This window comes from Selaginella moellendorffii, unplaced genomic scaffold (assembly GCF_000143415.4).
Source record: "Selaginella moellendorffii unplaced genomic scaffold, v1.0 SELMOscaffold_32, whole genome shotgun sequence".
In the NCBI taxonomy this organism is placed as follows: Eukaryota; Viridiplantae; Streptophyta; class Lycopodiopsida; order Selaginellales; family Selaginellaceae; genus Selaginella; species Selaginella moellendorffii.
In genome coordinates, this window is record NW_003314293.1 from 765,825 (window position 1) to 780,829 (window position 15,005).

Genomic DNA, 15,005 nt, shown 5'->3' on the forward strand with positions numbered 1-15,005 from the left:
CAAGATTAGTCTAAATGAATAACAACAGTAGAATATCCTAGAATATCCAATCATATTCTACACAGGTTTGCTTAAGTAAACCTAAAGTTTTAAACATTAATATTTTACAATTAAGGATGGTTAATCTGTATAGTTTATTATATTTGAAGGTTATAAATAAAACTTGGTAAACTAGCATTTTACTTTAAAATCTATATTTGTTTATCTTGTGAAAACTATTTGAAGTTTTGTCATCATCTCAACTTACTTTATTAGGCTTCTTGGCATTATGCTTCCCTTCCACTTCAACAGTATATTTAACTATAAAAATTAGAAACATTTTGGTTTCACACAAAAAATATTATAAGAAAAAATATTGACCTACCTTTTGAAGATATTTGGTTGTTCTTTCAACCATATAATTTTATTCACAAAGTTGGGAGAAGATAATTTTCCTTAATTTGATAAATTAAACTTGCATTTTAAATTTTTCAAAACCATTTCTTACTAGGGCTAGGGTTTAAGGTAGGACAAACTTGCAATTACATATGCAATCTATAATATTAAGAAATAATAGAAATCTATAGAAATGGTAGGGATTTTAAAGTTGGATTCCCTTCTTAGATTTGGTCTCAAGTGTTTTTAAAGGTTACTCAACCCAATAATACTCAAGCCAAACTCAAATTCTATCTCAATTGTTTTTGAAGTCACTTAACCCAATAGTATGCAAACTTAATGATATTTAACCCCTTAACCAATTAGAAAAAAAGGGTACATTCTTATTTATATTTTTCTTTATATTTGAACCCTTTTAAGTTGTTTTCTTTAATTGCTTACATTTGGTCTCGAATTCAATCTTTGTCTATATTTTTGACTTGGTTTTGAATTTGGTCTCAAATATATCAAGTCCTAGATACATTTAACCCCAAATATATCTAGTCAAACTTTTTATTATTTGGATCTTAATTTTAGGATCCTCTAGCCAATGATATCGTAGAGAGTTTATTTCTTATAATCATCTTGTATGTACATAACTTTATTTAGTGCTAAGCTTATAACACTTAATTCTGTGTGTTTGTAATTTCTTATCTATTTGAGCTTGTGGCATTTAATATAAGAGGCATTTTCCATGATTAACTGTCAATAATGAATATGTCATTATTGTTTTTGGTCTCCTGACTTGTTAAGTGGAAGTTATTAATGCATCTATAATTGCTATTGGATATTCCCTCTTTAATTGAATGATATTTTAGCATTCTTGTTAAGAGTGGAGACTCTTAGATAATGGTTTTGCATTTATAGTTAAAGTATTTTACATCTTGATATCTTAATCAGTGATATACTACATTTTTGTGAGTGCTTAATATCCATAAATGGATGGTTTGGTAGAATTGCTCATGTAAACTTTCAAAGGGATAACCAATGTGCTCTTTGAAGTTGCTCTAGATAAGATACAAACTAACAAATGCCACTCTCACCAATCTCAACCACGACATAACAGTATGTATCTCCTGAATCCATCTCATCTCCGAAAGATCTCCATCTAATTATGGCTCGGGCCCCTTGTTTTTCTTTTCTCTGTTTGCGCAATAGCTCGAGTTTGGCAATACTTCATTGGGATCACTCATCATTGATGGCACCTTGTACAGTGTGAGCAAGTATCACATCCATGCTCCCAGTGAGCACACTGTGAATGGGAAGCATCTTGCAGTCAAGGGGCATCTCGTCCACAGGAGTGAAGACAACAGGCTTGCAGTCGTCGCTGTCATGTACACAATTGGATCGATCAGGTAAACAGAGATCTGGGTTTTCTTTGTGATTTCTGAGAATTGTTTCACTGTCTTTTTGGTAAGGTTGAGCATTTTCTACCTGAGCTGAGTGGCTAGCAAGATGTTTAAGTGGTGGATCCCTCGCTGCTCAATGTTGGAGGGAAGTGATTCTTCAGATATGTTGGATCACTGACATCACTGCCCTGCACCGAGCAAGTGACATGGAGCGTGTTGAGAAGAGTAAACAAAATTATTTCCTTAATCTTTTGTTTCTTTTCCGCTGACCATGGTTCTGATGTTGCAGTCACGAACGATCTCGAAAACCCCATACTGGCTTTTGATGAATGCCCTCAATATAAGAATTAATTCACGCGCTAATAAAGCTTCTAACATTCTGTACAGGGTGATAACAACAGATCGATACAAGGCTTGTTTGGAAAATATTATAAATAGAAGATTCGTTTTGCCCGGGAGCCCTAAAATTTGCCGTATTAGGGCACGCGGTTTTTTAACCTACTATGTGGAAGTCTATATTTCTCTTGCTTGTAGTAGATGCAGACCAGCTCAAAATACATCCAGATTACCATCTCAAAGTGTTCCAGATTCCAGAACCCGAGAATATTACGCTCTATGTGGAATTGCTCGATATGCTTCCTGGCCCAGTGCGTCCTGTCTACTTGGATCCCGTCCATTCCTTTTATGCTTTGATGATGGAAAGACAAGCAAGCATCTTGAGGAGTAAGTCTTAAAGTTGTTTTTTTTTTGTTTCTTTTTAATACCTTATCGTTTTTTCAAGCGAGGGCAAACGTTTCTGTGATTCTTAGAAGTGAATATGCTGTGCTGCTCTAAATTTTGCAAGATTAACTAGGATTCAACCTATCAATATGAAATCTATGTTTGTTTTTGCTTGAAGCAAACTACAAATCTTTTGAGGACGCCTTATGTCCCAGCCAAGGGCTTTTGGAGAACGTCGTCATTTATTTGATTATCTCATAGGTTAACAATAAATTTATGTCCCTATAATTCTCTTTCTCTTCTTTTTGAAGCCAGAGGAAACGTTTCAGTAATTCTTGTAGCTGTGTTGAAACATGTAAAATTGATCAAGCCGTCAATTGATTATTCATTGAACTGTACAATGGAAGTTACCACCACCCAGAATGATCGACTTCCAAGTTTCATGGGGTTAGGTGCGGAGGAGGAGGGGAGCTTGGCTCGGAAGGACAGCTACTGCTGCTACTGCTGCTGTTGTGTGGCGACACTTTCTTCCCGAGGGGCGCCGGATCTCATAACGCCATGTACTGGATCTCCGACGGGGTCTCGGGGTTGAATCGCGCCTCGTGTGGGAGTTCCTTGAACGGGACCTCCACGGTGCCGATGGACTTGTCGTGGATGTGGCCGCGGGGAAGATCGATGGTGAATTTGCCCGCAGCGCTGATGACAAGCTTCTGGTTCCAGACGGGGTTCTTGGCCCCCTCTTGGTCGACGTGGGTGTAGACCTTTTTGGAGGGATGGACACGAATATGTCAGAGTTTAATCCGCTCATCACAGCTCCAGCGTGGTGCAGGGTGAGAGCTTGACAAGCCTTCCTCAAGCGCTTTGATCGCTGCCAGATAAGTCACTCAATTCGGAGCAAGGCCCTCGACGTCCTTGGGAGAGACCACTTCACAGTCTCCATTCTCCACATAATGGTGGAATTGTTTGCTTAAGTTGCACTTACAGGTGTAGTGCATTCCGTGGCACCATTCTGTTTTGGATCTCCGCCTACATTCATCTGGCAACTAGCTAGATAGCGCCCGGAGGCTTCAAATCTCCAGGTCAGAGAAACATCCAGGGAAATAGGCCGGCTGCATTTAATGTAGTTTGCGATTTGCGATCAAGAACAAAAAGGAGTGATCTCGATTCACAGATGAAAACATTACAACGAGTGGCGAGTTGACAGAGAAAGAAAGTCTCTTTCTTTTCCAGATGAGCTATGGCTACCACCACGTAAATGATGGGAAGCTCTACTTCGCAGCGAGAACATGACTTTCACATACTCCAGTATAAACTATCTTCGTAAGTTACTGAATCCTCAGAAGTTCTTCTGGTACATGCGGGGCTTTGCTGGGATTCCTTTGTCTTGAATGCATGACGTTGAGCTTCTGAGGGATCCAGCAGGTTCGTACCAAATTTGACCGGCCTTATTATGGAGGATGAAACGTCTGGAAAGGGGAGTCATCTTTGATGATTAAATCTGAGATGTCTTCGTCCCCGGCCGATCACAAAGTAGGATTAAACTTTTTAGTTTGTCCGGGCAACGTATACGTCCGGTACAGGGAGAGGCGATGGACTGGGGCCTTCGAGCTCAAGAGCTTCGCTGGACTACTCTCGACGGGGAAGATCAAAATTCAATACGTCAACAATTACCAGGCCAGATCTGGAGGTGTTATGCACATCCTGGGTATAATGTTTGCATCCCCTTCGTTGTCAAAACTTCATAAATAAAAATTCTACTACAGAAGCGACCCAAATAGCCTCTGGTCGGTGACAGTAATGTCATGGAGAGAGAAAGTGATGGATGTAGTTACTATCCTCTGCCCTTCCTCTAGGTCGAAAGACATATAGCGTAATGCGTCCACGTTAAGCTCAGGAGGAATGTCATGTTTTAAGAAGTGATATAACAGGTAATCCTTGGGTAAAGGTGCCTCTTAGTCAAGTTTCAAGTGGCTTTCAAAAAGTAGGGTCTTTGATTTATTAAAAAGGAAAGATATTGATTCATCTGTGACTGTGTTAGAGATTTCCATTCGAGGGAGCATAATGTTCTGCGCCTAGCTTTTGCTCACGGAATTCAGGGAGGTAAGCTTTTGTTGGAGACATAAGTTCAAGCTTCTAAGATTTTTAGTATTCTTCCAGTTTCATCTTAAGTTCATCTAGCACCAACTTGTTATTTCTTGCCAAGCCACTCTATATGACTTCGTCTCCAACAAGTTCACCAAGTTCACCAAGTACTAAGTACAAGTAGTATGGAGCTCACCAAGTTCCATATCTTATTTTCGCAGGTACTTAGCTTTCGATTGATTCTCTTTGCGTTTTTCTCGAAGTGCCTCGTATACTTCTCCTCTTGATAAATTCTTGGTGTGGTTCTTTATCTTAGTAAATTTACATATTGTCTTCATCCACTCATTGCAGGCTTGATACAAGTTCTTTCATGCAATTGGCAAATGCATTTTACCCCAGAGCTGCCAACTCGAGCACTCTACCTCACTCTCAGCAATCTTAGCTTCGGGATTAGTGTGGCAAGTCGAGTGGGAGCTCCACCAGGGAGCTGAAAATGCTCATTTTGTGTCTGGGAGCTAACGATAGGGCAGCATCTCGAGCCTCCAGTCTGCTGGCCAAAACCATAACCATTTTCTCGTTCCTCAGAAAAAAAATCGGGGGTTGCATTGTAGGGGATCGCTGCCAAGGTTGAGAATGACAAGGATCAGCCAGGAAATGCAAAAGCATGACATAATAGGCTGTCACACAGATGACAAAGCCCACTCTGTCCAAGTTTGAATGGAGTTTGATAGTATACTACGAGCCACTAATTAGTAGCTCCCATTATACTATCAAACTCCTCATCATTCTACCTCAGCCTCTCCAAGGCTGGCTCACCTTGGGCTTCTTTTAACTAATGCAACCTCTTCAATTTATGAAGTTGGCCACAAGCATCTAAATCGTTCTAATTTGTTAAATGCTTCTTGATATTTTCATTTTGCATGGTTTTTTTTTCCAAAATATTTTAAATTCCCAAAGCAAACCAAGAATTTTTATAGCACAGTAAATTATTTAATGGTCCAGAAATTCGTTTAAAGGTGTTTTAGTAGTTATGGTGTTATTGATTTTCTTTGAGATCTGGCCAAAAAATTTGCTTTAAAAAGTGTGAGTGCTGTATTGGGATTAGATCCCTCCTTGTGTGTGTTTGAGGTGCATTGCTGGGTTTTGCAGTTAAGACATCATAACTTATTTGACGCTAAATAATTCATTAAGCTATGTACTTTTTGAAATTATTATCCACCAGAAATTAGCCTTAAGATAGCTTTTTTACTATTGAAAAACACATTAACTTCGAAATGGACCAAGGACAAACCGCTGAGCTCTAGTAATTTTCGTTGGTGTAAAACCAACAGCTGCGATATGTTACCTTTGGACGGCTCGAGACGCGTTCAAGTAGACGGTTGCGATAAGCCATGCAACCAACGGCTGCGATAATTGCACCCCTCTATTCCTTTTGTCGCTTCCAAGTTAGGTCACCCTAATGCCCAGAGGGATTGATTGGAGGGAGCGGTGCGGAGCGAGCGAAGATCTTGTCGCCGCCTGTTGGGAATGATCCATGCCCGGGTAGGCGCCGCTGGCCAGTGTGATGAGATCGTATGGACGAGGCAAAGGAATCGCAGCGGTCACTGAGCCGCTGGATTGATGACGGGACTTGTCCATGGAAATTGTGGGGTTTAGGTGCAATGGCTGGAGCGATGCCCCGATCTGTCAAAATTCTCGGCGATTGCTGTGCTGCTGCGGCTCATTCCTTAGACAATCCGATTATGGAGCCCATTTTTCCTCAGATTTTACGGCGGTGTATACCACGGAGTGACTTGATGCTAGCTCTTTTGGGGTGAAAGGAAGAAGAACGCAATGCAGAGGTATATCACAAAACTTTCTCACTCTCAGAGTTTTTTTCTTCCTTTTTTCTCCTTTAAAAGGTACCAAGTCATCAAACAAGTTGGAGATGGAACGTATGGCAGTGTGTGGAAGGCAATTGATCGATGTACGAATGAATTTGTAAGTCGAGCGCTTTTTTCTGGTCCAGTTTTACTTAATCTTGTACGTTTTGCGTTTCAGGTTGCAATCAAGAAAATGAAAACCAAGTTTCACGGATGGGAAGAATGCATGAATTTGCGTGAAGTGAAGGTCAGTTTCCTTGCTTTTTGTTTTGCATCGTGAATCTTATGCGGAAGTTTTGGCTTCAGTGTCTTCAACGCTTAGATCATCCCAATATTGTCCAGCTAAAGGAGGTGATCTGGGAACATGGAGAGCTGTTTCTTGTCTTCGAGTATATGGTAAAACAAACCTATTGATGGTTTCGTGACACGAACTTGTTTTTCCAATTTGTTTTTCCTTTTTTTTTTTTCCAATTTGTAGGAATGCAACTTGTATCAAGTCATGAAGGACCGATCCAAGATGCTGTCGGAAGAGCGAATTAGGATCTGGAGTTTCCAGGTGCTTCGAGCATTGGACTACATGCACCAACATGGAATATTTCACAGAGATCTCAAACCAGGTTTGGTATTTTCATCTTTAGGCTCTCATGAGTTTGTAATGTATTCCGTTCCAACAGAAAACCTTTTAGTTTCCGATGAGGCTATCAAAGTGGCTGATTTTGGACTCGCTCGAGAAGTATACTCAGTGGCACCATATACTGATTACGTTGCTACGAGATGGTAGTCCGTTTTTTTATAAGTCACTTCTAGATTAACGTTATCTTTTCAGGTATCGGGCGCCAGAGGTGCTTCTTCAGGCACCTTCTTACAGTTACGCAATTGGTATGTCCGCTATAAAGCTTGAGTTCCGTTATTCACCGTTATTGTTTGGCAGACATATGGGCAATGGGAGCCATTATGGCCGAGCTTTTCAATTTGCAACCTTTGTTCCCAGGAGCCAGGTGTGTAACTTGTGAAGCTTAGTCTGAGATTCTTAAAGTCCTGCTTTTGCAGTGAAGCAGACGAGATTTACAAAATATGTTCTGTTCTTGGCTCTCCGAACTATCACACTTGGCCGGATGGGATGCAACTCGCTGTTCGTAAAGGCTTTCGATTTCCTCAGGTGATGTTCAGCTCTTTCACGATTAGTTTTTGACGATTCCTTCGGCAGTTTGCGCCGGCGGGGCTGCAAAGTTTAATACCTTCGGCTAGCCCAGCTGCGGTGGACATGATATCTGTAAGTTTGTTTGAAGATAGATCCACCAGAGCTAATGTAAATTGCTTTCCTTGCAGGCTATGCTGTGCTGGGATCCAAACAGGCGACCGACGGCGTATCAACTGCGACAGCATCCTTTCTTTTACCAGTTTGGCTTATGCATTCCTCCTCCGATTGAAAGGCCATACGTCATCACCATCGACCCAGACGAGCAAGGTAAAATTTTTTGAAACCAAACTCAAAACTCACGACGAGCTCTGGCAGCTGATTATAACTACTACCGCCGAGGGCAGATTCACAATACAGGCTACAGCCAACCACTGCAAGAGCTAAGCTTATTCCCTTCTGGCAAGCTGAGAAACCAGCAGCATTCGAGTCTGGCTTCCAAAGGTAAGTTTGCGCTTTTGGTTTTTTGGCTTGGAACTTAGCTAAAGTGACAACTTTGCAGCTTTCTCGTATGGTTTTCCTGATGTCATACCTTGCATCAAGCGGCCTGTGGCTGGACTTGGCATCAGCAGCAAGTAAGCAGAACTATGGATAAAATATCAAAAGGATGCTTGACGTGTTTGCTTCAGGCATGTTTGCTCGGGTGAGGATCTAAGCTTGAGCACGGCAAGTGGTGGAGGTAGGAATCCAATGCTACAATTTGGGGAGAATGACTACTTGGCTCTTCAAGTATACCAGGGATACCCGTGATGATCTTCTCAGCTTCTAGCAAAGGTTTCAGAGATATTAATGTTATTCCTAACAGATGACACAGAAAGAAGACTATAGTATCTATGGATCAAACAGAATGCCTTCGTCTAATCAATTCTTGTGGCAATCTTTCACGAGTTCGTGAAGTTCACTCGATCTTGAAACGCTCCCATGGAAACGCTCTTTTTGGAGATTCTTTTGTTTGTAACAAGCTCATCGAGATATATGGCAAGTGTGGGAGCCCTGGCGATGCCAAGTCCGTGTTTGACGAGATGGGCTTCTCGAATTCCATCTCCTGGGGCGTGCTTCTCCTGGCATACACTCGAAATGGCCTCCTGCGCGATGCCAAACTCCTCTTCGACTCCATGCCTCGCAAGAACATCGTCTGCGCCACGACGATCCTCACTGCGTTTGCGCAATCTGGAGACGTTGCCAGAGCCAAGGAGGCCTTTGATTCCATGCCTTTGCACAATTTGGTGGCTTGGAATGCGATTCTAAGTGCCTTTGCCAGACATAGGCATTTGGAAATCGCGAAGGCGGTGTTTGATTCTATGCCGGAGCACGATCTCATATCGTGGACTACACTACTCACAGCTTATACACAAGATTCCTTTCTTCTTCACGCAGTGAAAACGTTTGAAACAATGCCAGAACGAGATATAGTTTCGTGGACGGCAATGTTAACTGCATATGCCATATCCGGGCATCTTGAATCTGCGCATGATACTTTTCAAAACATGCCGGAGCGGAATCTCGTCTCGTGGAACGCCATGTTGGCGGCATATTCGCAAAGCGGGAATCTTAAAGAAGCTAGGAATCTTTTTAGGGATGTCCCCGAGACGGATCTTGTGACCTGGAATCTCTTGCTCACTCTAGATGCTCAAAGCGGGAATCTGTCAGTGGTAAAAGAAACTTTTGACGTGAAAATGCCCCAGCACAATCTGGTCTCCTGGAACGTAATACTGTCGTCATACTGTCAAGCTACGCGTATCGAAGACGCCAAATGTATTTTTGATTCTATACCATCACTCAACCTCATTTCTTGGAACACAATGTTGGCAGCATATACTAGAGCAGGGCATCTTGATGATGCTAAGTTCTTGTTTGAGAGAATGCCGCAGAAAGACATTCTATCCTGGACATCTATTCTGACTTCTGTTTCTCAAGAAGGTGATTTAGAATGCTTTGAGTCTGTTTTCTATCGCATGCCAGCCAGAGATTCCTTCGCCTGGGCCACCATGGTTATGGCGTACACCCAAAACGGGCATCTTCGCAAAGCAAAATCTTGCTTTGATCGAATTCCAGAGTGGGATATCATCTCCTGGACTTCTGTTCTTGCGAGTTTTACTCACAAAAGAAACCCCGCAGAGTCTCTACACCTCTTTGGATCGATGGAGATGCTGGATCCTCCAGACCAAGCTTGCTTCACGTCAGTTTTGATCTCTTGCAGCCACGGAGGCAAGGTTGAGTCGGGAAGATCCTGTTTCCTTTCCATGAGAATGAACTATGGGATCCAACCCACAAGGCAGCATTTTTGCTGCATGGTGGATCTTCTAGCCAGAGCTGGGCATCTGGTGGAAGCCCAAGAACTCATCACAAACATGCCCTTTGTTCCTGATGCTTTCGACTGGACTTGCTTGCTCTCGAGCTGTAGAAGCTACAGAGACTTTGATCAAGGTGGCGAGGCTGCGAAACAAGCGATCTCCATGTTTCCAACCGGAGAAGCTGCATATGTTCTGCTGGCAGCGAATAATACCATTCAAGCTCTTCATCCCGGATGAATCACTTTGGCAAGAGTGTGAAATTTCTACCAGTACTCACCACAGGAGCAAGTTCCATCCCTGTAAACATGGAGCCTGCTTGCGTCCCGGCAGACGATGCTCCGCCCCTCCACCCTCGAGATAAACCCAAGAACTTCATGACACTCGTCGCAAACTCTCAGATTCTTACTGATCCGGATCGTCGTGCCAGGAGCCGTGTTGACGAGCGCGCAAGCCACAGCGATCCTCTCGCAGTGCCCGCACAGCGACGCCATCTTCTCGCCACCGCCACCCTCGAAACCCCGAAGAACATCCCGCAACTTCGCCGCGATCTCCAGACTTTGGGGATGGTTCTCGAGATCCCCGGCCATGAAGCAGTGAACTATACCAGATCTGTCGCTCCACCAGCATCGCCCAGCTTGTTTCCAGTCGCCGCAATCCCTCCGGAGCCACTCCACTCGAAGCTGCTCGCTCCACATCCCTGTGCCCGCGTACAAGCTCGACATCAAGAGATAGACCGCCGTGTCTCGCCGATCCAACCGAATCAAGCTCTCAAACGCGATCCTTCCCACGGCCACATTTTTCCACTTCTTACACGCCGCCAGGAGCGTCCTCCAAGTCACCGTGCTTGGCTCGAAAGGCATGGCTTGGATCAAAGCGAGAGCGTCGTCCAGCCGGTTTGCTCTGCCGCGGATATCAACCATGCAGTGGTAGTGCTCGATGCTTGGAGTGACCGCAAACTTGGAGCTCATCGATCCAAACCAAGCCTCGCCAGTCTCCACTAAACCAGCGTGGCTGCAAGCGCTGAGTATGCACAGCAGCGTGATCCCGTCAACTTCCAACCCCTCGTCCACCATTCCATGGAAGAGATCAAACACTCCTTTGGTATCGCCCTGGCGGCCATAGCCAAAGAGAAGCGCCGTCCAAGTTACCGAGTCTCGGGACGAGAGTGACTCAAAGATCCGGTGTGATTCATCCATGCTTCCACAGCGAGAGTGGAAATCAAGCACGCAGCTCGCGAGCCCTGCCTCGTTTTCCAAACCAGTCCGGCAAACTTCCGCGTATATCTTCTTCCCCGCGTCGAGAGCTACGAGGATCTCGCAAGCTTTGAGCCCCGCGGCGAAAGTTCTTGCGTCTGGAGCGTATCCTTCGAGCTTCATGCGCGAGAAGAGCTCAAGGGCGGCATCGCCATGGCCGTTCTCGGCGTAGCCGAGGATGAGAGCGTTCCATGAGACCAAACTTCTCGAAGCCATCCTCTCGAAGACACCCCGAGCATCGATCACGCTCCCACACTTGCAGTACATATCCACCACCGTGTTGGAGACGAAGGTGGTCATCTCCCTGCCGAGGATCATCTCGGCCTTGCGGTGGACCTCTCTTCCTCTATCGAGGCTCAAAACTTTCACGACTCTCCCGTCGATCTGCTCGCCGGTTTCCTTCTCGGCCAGATTCGTGCAAGCCTTGAGCGCCGCCAGGAAAGTTCTAGCGTTTGAAACGCAGCCTCTTTGTTCCAATCCTTTCAGCAAATCCATAGCCGCGACTTCTTCTCCATTTTCGGCAAGCACCAGCATCAAAGCGTTGCAAGAGACCAGATCGTGCTGAGGCATGCTCGCGAAAACTCTCCGAGCGTCGCCCAAGCTCCCACACTTGGAGTAGAAGGTGACGAGAGCGCTCGCCAAGAACAAGCTCGAGCATCCATCCTTCACAGCCCCGTCATGGACCTCCATCCCCTTCTCCAGAGCTCTAACTTTCACGATCCTTCCATCGGCCAGCTTCTTCCCAGGCTCTCTAGCAGCCAGGCTCGAGCAAGCTCTCAATCCAGCCAGGTAGCTCGCGGCATCTAGACGAATCCCGGAAGAAGTCCTGAAACTCGAGAAGAGCTTGATCGCGAGCTCTGGCTCATCGTTGTCTACGTAGCCATTGATGAGCGCTGTCCAGGCGATCACGTCGTGGCTCTCCATCTCGTCGAATGCTCGCTGCGCTTCCACCATGCTGCCACACTTGGCGTACATATCGATCATCGTGTTCGCGACCACCGAGCATTTCTTCGCTGAATCACCAATCCCGGAAGCCTCCATCTCCGCGTGTGCTCTCCTCGCCCTTTGCAAGTCCCTGGACATGGCGCAGCCCTTGAGCGTGGCGATGAGCATGGAGATCTTGGTCCTCTCCTTTCGAATCGCGGCGGCCTGGTCACTTGCAAGGAGATGGAGGTGAGAGATCGAGGATTTCTTGTAGATAGCACTTACATTGTGGATTGGAGGCCATCGCCAGGGAGAGACGCAGCCTCATGGATCCATCGCAAGCGAATGGGCTGTGCCCATCGACGCATTCTATAAACCCTAAACCTAAGTCCATGCCACGTAGGTGCCAAGTGTGCTATTTGACCGTAATTGACCGTTGATCGTTGACTTTCTTTGAAACGACGAATATGCCACACGTGTCTCAAGGAAGCCCATGAATATAGGGCTTGCAGTTTTGCCTCGCTAGTGATCTAGGAGAATAATCGTCGTGCGTGGCGCATTCCAGTGTCGGGGCTCGCGATTTCTACGCGCCGATCATTCCACCGGCGCCACAAAGGTTATTTGGATCTACTCGGCATTCCTGCTCCTCTTCTTGCTAGTGATCGGATTCCAGCTACAGTCGCTCGCGATTGCGAGGGTTCTTGCGAAATATTTGCTGTCGAGTGTCGAATTCGTCATTCCGGAGCTCGGCCGATCCGCCGCTGGCGAGATTTCTTGAAAGCTCCTCTTCCTAGTCTCGGATTCTTCATTCTCGTTCCTATCTCGGATTCACGGTACCGACGTTTGTGAGGTTTTCTTGCTCCCTAGAGTCGAATTCGTTCCCCTTGCTCGCAATTTTTGTGGGACTTCTTTGACTTTGTGGTCGAATTTCGCATTCTTTCTCTCCTCTTCTAGCGATCGCTGTCGAGATTTCTTGAGCTGGGAGAGTGATCAGCGGCATTTCCCATGGAAGATTTCTTGCAAGATAGAGTGTCAGCAAATTTGTACTGGTCTTTATCCGAGACTTAACTCTTTTATCGTTTTCTTCTCGCAGGGTAAAGTTACTCAAACTCAAAGATAAGCTGGCGCGGCGACTAGATTTTTTCTTTTAGATTGCGTTCCGTGAATCACGCAATCTCGGCCACCGATCACAGGCCGAGAATCAAGTTTTGAGGATCTCCATCGATCGCTTTCCGGGGGGCCACACCACACGTATGGATGGCGCTACAAAATGGATCCCTCCTTTCGTCAGACCGGAAATGTGTGAGGAGCCCGCGCATGAAGAACCACAAGCTCATCGTCTCCCAGTCCTTGATCCGCTCCTACCGCGCCAGTATCCAGGATGAGCTCCAGAAGCACGCCTACAACTTCGTCCTCTGCGACCCAGGCCTTCCGGACCATCCCATTGTCTACGCCAGCGATGGTTTTCTCGAGATGACGGGGTATAGCAGGGACGAGGTCCTGGGAAGGAACTGCCGGTTTTTGCAAGGGCGGGACACGGACAAGCGGGCTATCGTCGAGATACGAGAGGCGATTCGTGAAGAACGGGACTGTCAGATCAAGATCCTGAACTACACAAAGGCTGGCAAGCCGTTTTGGAACCTGTTCCATTTGGCGCCCGTCTTCTCGCAGCAGGATGGCCGGGTGGTGCATTTCGTGGGAGTTCAACTTCCCATATCTTCGAAGGTTGCGGCTCGCAAGGACGGGCATTTGACGGGGCTGGAACTTTCGTTTGACGAGCTCGAGTTTGAAGAACATTTTGGTAAGGTTTTTGTTCTTTCTTTTGCTTGAACGACGAATCTGTTCACTCGCAGATAACCCCTCGTGCAAGAATTATCACTTGAGCGAGGAAGACAAACAAAGAGCTTTCGCGGCAGTCAAGGCTGTGCTACAGGAGCTGGCCAACTCGAGCTGCAAGGGAGTCAGTTCTATGAGAAGTAAGTCATTCTCCGAGGGTGTGATCCCTCCAGGATTCGTGGCCACCTCGTTGTTGTTGGCTTTAACTAGAATCCCACACAGTTTCGTCCTGTAAGTTCAGTAGCTCTCTCTTTCGCTTTCGTTTTTGTCTTGAGGCTTGATATAGTTTGTTTTTGCAGAACAGATCCTCATCTTCCTGATATGCCGATCGTACACGCGAGCCTCGAGTTTCTGGAGCTAACAGGTTTTGTTCTACTTTAAATGTAGAATTCTAATGCATGGCCATGAAACCGTGCAGGATACACGCGAGAAGAGGTCATTGGTCGGAACTGTAGATTCTTGCAAGGACCTGACACTGATCTAGCGCCAATCGAGGAGGTAAAACTTTGTTGAAGTTACAAGTTTCCTGCTTCATCCTCATCTTTCGTCAGCTACGATCGAGTATATCTGAGGGGCAAACTTGCACTATCCGCATTCTAAACTACAGGTAACATTCTCCTCTCGGCCTGTTAATAAACGACTTGATAATCCTTGCTACCAGGAAGAACAAGGAACCCTTCTGGAACTCCTTACACATTTCTCCAGTGCGAAACTCAAGTGGAAAGGTTGTAAGTCTATTTCTTACGCACTCCTTGAAATGTTGTCCTTTTCAGGTAGCATACTACGCAGGAATTCAAGTAGCTGTATCTCATTCTAGCGAAGAGGACGAAGGGAGAGCTCGTATGCAGCAGCTGGGCACTTTGGGAGCTATAAAGGTGGCAGTGAGAAGCATACAGACTGGGCCGGTACTGCGAAAATCGAAAACCATAAGCTGAAAACATATCAACGCGATTTGTGAAAATGCGATCAAAGGTTTGTAATGTTTTGGATTTGAGATCAGGCAACCTTTCGTTGCTCTTTTGAAGTAAAATTTTCTCTATAACAAGGAAAAATACAAAAATAAACTGTAAATA

The 15,005-nt window shown here is 45.4% G+C and overlaps 3 protein-coding genes across 6 annotated transcripts; 2 read left to right on the forward strand and 1 right to left on the reverse strand.

The window, feature by feature from the left end:
• The first annotated feature begins 6,025 nt into the window (after nucleotides 1–6,025).
• Nucleotides 6,026–10,178, forward strand: LOC9649966 (cyclin-dependent kinase F-3). 2 transcript variants are annotated; one of them, XM_002976802.2, is made up of 14 exons: nucleotides 6,026–6,406; nucleotides 6,467–6,545; nucleotides 6,606–6,674; nucleotides 6,734–6,823; nucleotides 6,906–7,044; nucleotides 7,102–7,204; nucleotides 7,254–7,306; nucleotides 7,359–7,425; nucleotides 7,478–7,586; nucleotides 7,635–7,700; nucleotides 7,757–7,895; nucleotides 7,944–8,069; nucleotides 8,128–8,200; nucleotides 8,255–8,504. In XM_002976802.2, the coding sequence occupies exons 1-14, from the start codon at nucleotides 6,399–6,401 to the stop codon at nucleotides 8,373–8,375; spliced, it is 1,242 nt and encodes a 413-aa protein (XP_002976848.1). In that variant the 5' UTR covers nucleotides 6,026–6,398; the 3' UTR covers nucleotides 8,376–8,504. The 2 variants fall into 2 exon arrangements, with proteins under 2 accessions (XP_002976848.1, XP_024537647.1); XM_024681879.1 differs by lacking the exons at nucleotides 6,026–6,406; nucleotides 6,467–6,545; nucleotides 6,606–6,674; ... (6 more) ...; nucleotides 7,635–7,700; nucleotides 7,757–7,895 and having other exon boundaries at nucleotides 8,255–10,178.
• On the reverse strand, nucleotides 10,060–12,474 carry LOC112348751 (pentatricopeptide repeat-containing protein ELI1, chloroplastic-like). Of its 2 annotated transcripts, none has more exons than XM_024681877.1 (2): nucleotides 12,382–12,474; nucleotides 10,060–12,328 (listed from the first exon to the last, which is right to left on the reverse strand). In XM_024681877.1, the coding sequence occupies exons 1-2, from the start codon at nucleotides 12,462–12,464 to the stop codon at nucleotides 10,183–10,185; spliced, it is 2,229 nt and encodes a 742-aa protein (XP_024537645.1). In that variant the 5' UTR covers nucleotides 12,465–12,474; the 3' UTR covers nucleotides 10,060–10,182. The 2 variants fall into 2 exon arrangements, with proteins under 2 accessions (XP_024537645.1, XP_024537646.1); XM_024681878.1 differs by having other exon boundaries at nucleotides 10,060–12,321; nucleotides 12,382–12,445.
• Nucleotides 12,475–12,610: 136 nt separating this feature from the next.
• Nucleotides 12,611–15,005, forward strand: LOC9649967 (protein TWIN LOV 1). 2 transcript variants are annotated; one of them, XM_002976803.2, is made up of 8 exons: nucleotides 12,611–12,712; nucleotides 13,190–13,897; nucleotides 13,950–14,163; nucleotides 14,232–14,296; nucleotides 14,351–14,430; nucleotides 14,484–14,539; nucleotides 14,594–14,657; nucleotides 14,706–15,005. In XM_002976803.2, exons 2-8 carry the CDS (start codon nucleotides 13,354–13,356, stop codon nucleotides 14,865–14,867), a joined length of 1,185 nt encoding a protein of 394 aa, XP_002976849.1. In that variant the 5' UTR covers nucleotides 12,611–12,712; nucleotides 13,190–13,353; the 3' UTR covers nucleotides 14,868–15,005. The 2 variants fall into 2 exon arrangements, with proteins under 2 accessions (XP_002976849.1, XP_024537743.1); XM_024681975.1 differs by having other exon boundaries at nucleotides 13,950–14,072; nucleotides 14,237–14,296.

Bases quoted from the DNA above. Each gene is read 5' to 3' on its own strand.
- LOC112348751 (XM_024681877.1), bottom strand. From the start codon at position 12,464: ATGCGTCGATGGGCACAGCCCATTCGCTTGCGATGGATCCATGAGGCT. The intron at 12,329-12,381 runs GTAAGTGCTATC...TCTCCTTGCAAG, and splicing joins GATGGCCTCCAATCCACAAT to TGACCAGGCCGCCGCGATTC.
- LOC9649966 (XM_024681879.1), top strand. From the start codon at position 8,459: ATGGATCAAACAGAATGCCTTCGTCTAATCAATTCTTGTGGCAATCTT.
- LOC9649967 (XM_002976803.2), top strand. From the start codon at position 13,354: ATGGCGCTACAAAATGGATCCCTCCTTTCGTCAGACCGGAAATGTGTG. The intron at 14,164-14,231 runs GTAAGTTCAGTA...TTGTTTTTGCAG, and splicing joins ATCCCACACAGTTTCGTCCT to AACAGATCCTCATCTTCCTG. The intron at 14,658-14,705 runs GTTGTAAGTCTA...TGTCCTTTTCAG, and splicing joins TGCGAAACTCAAGTGGAAAG to GTAGCATACTACGCAGGAAT.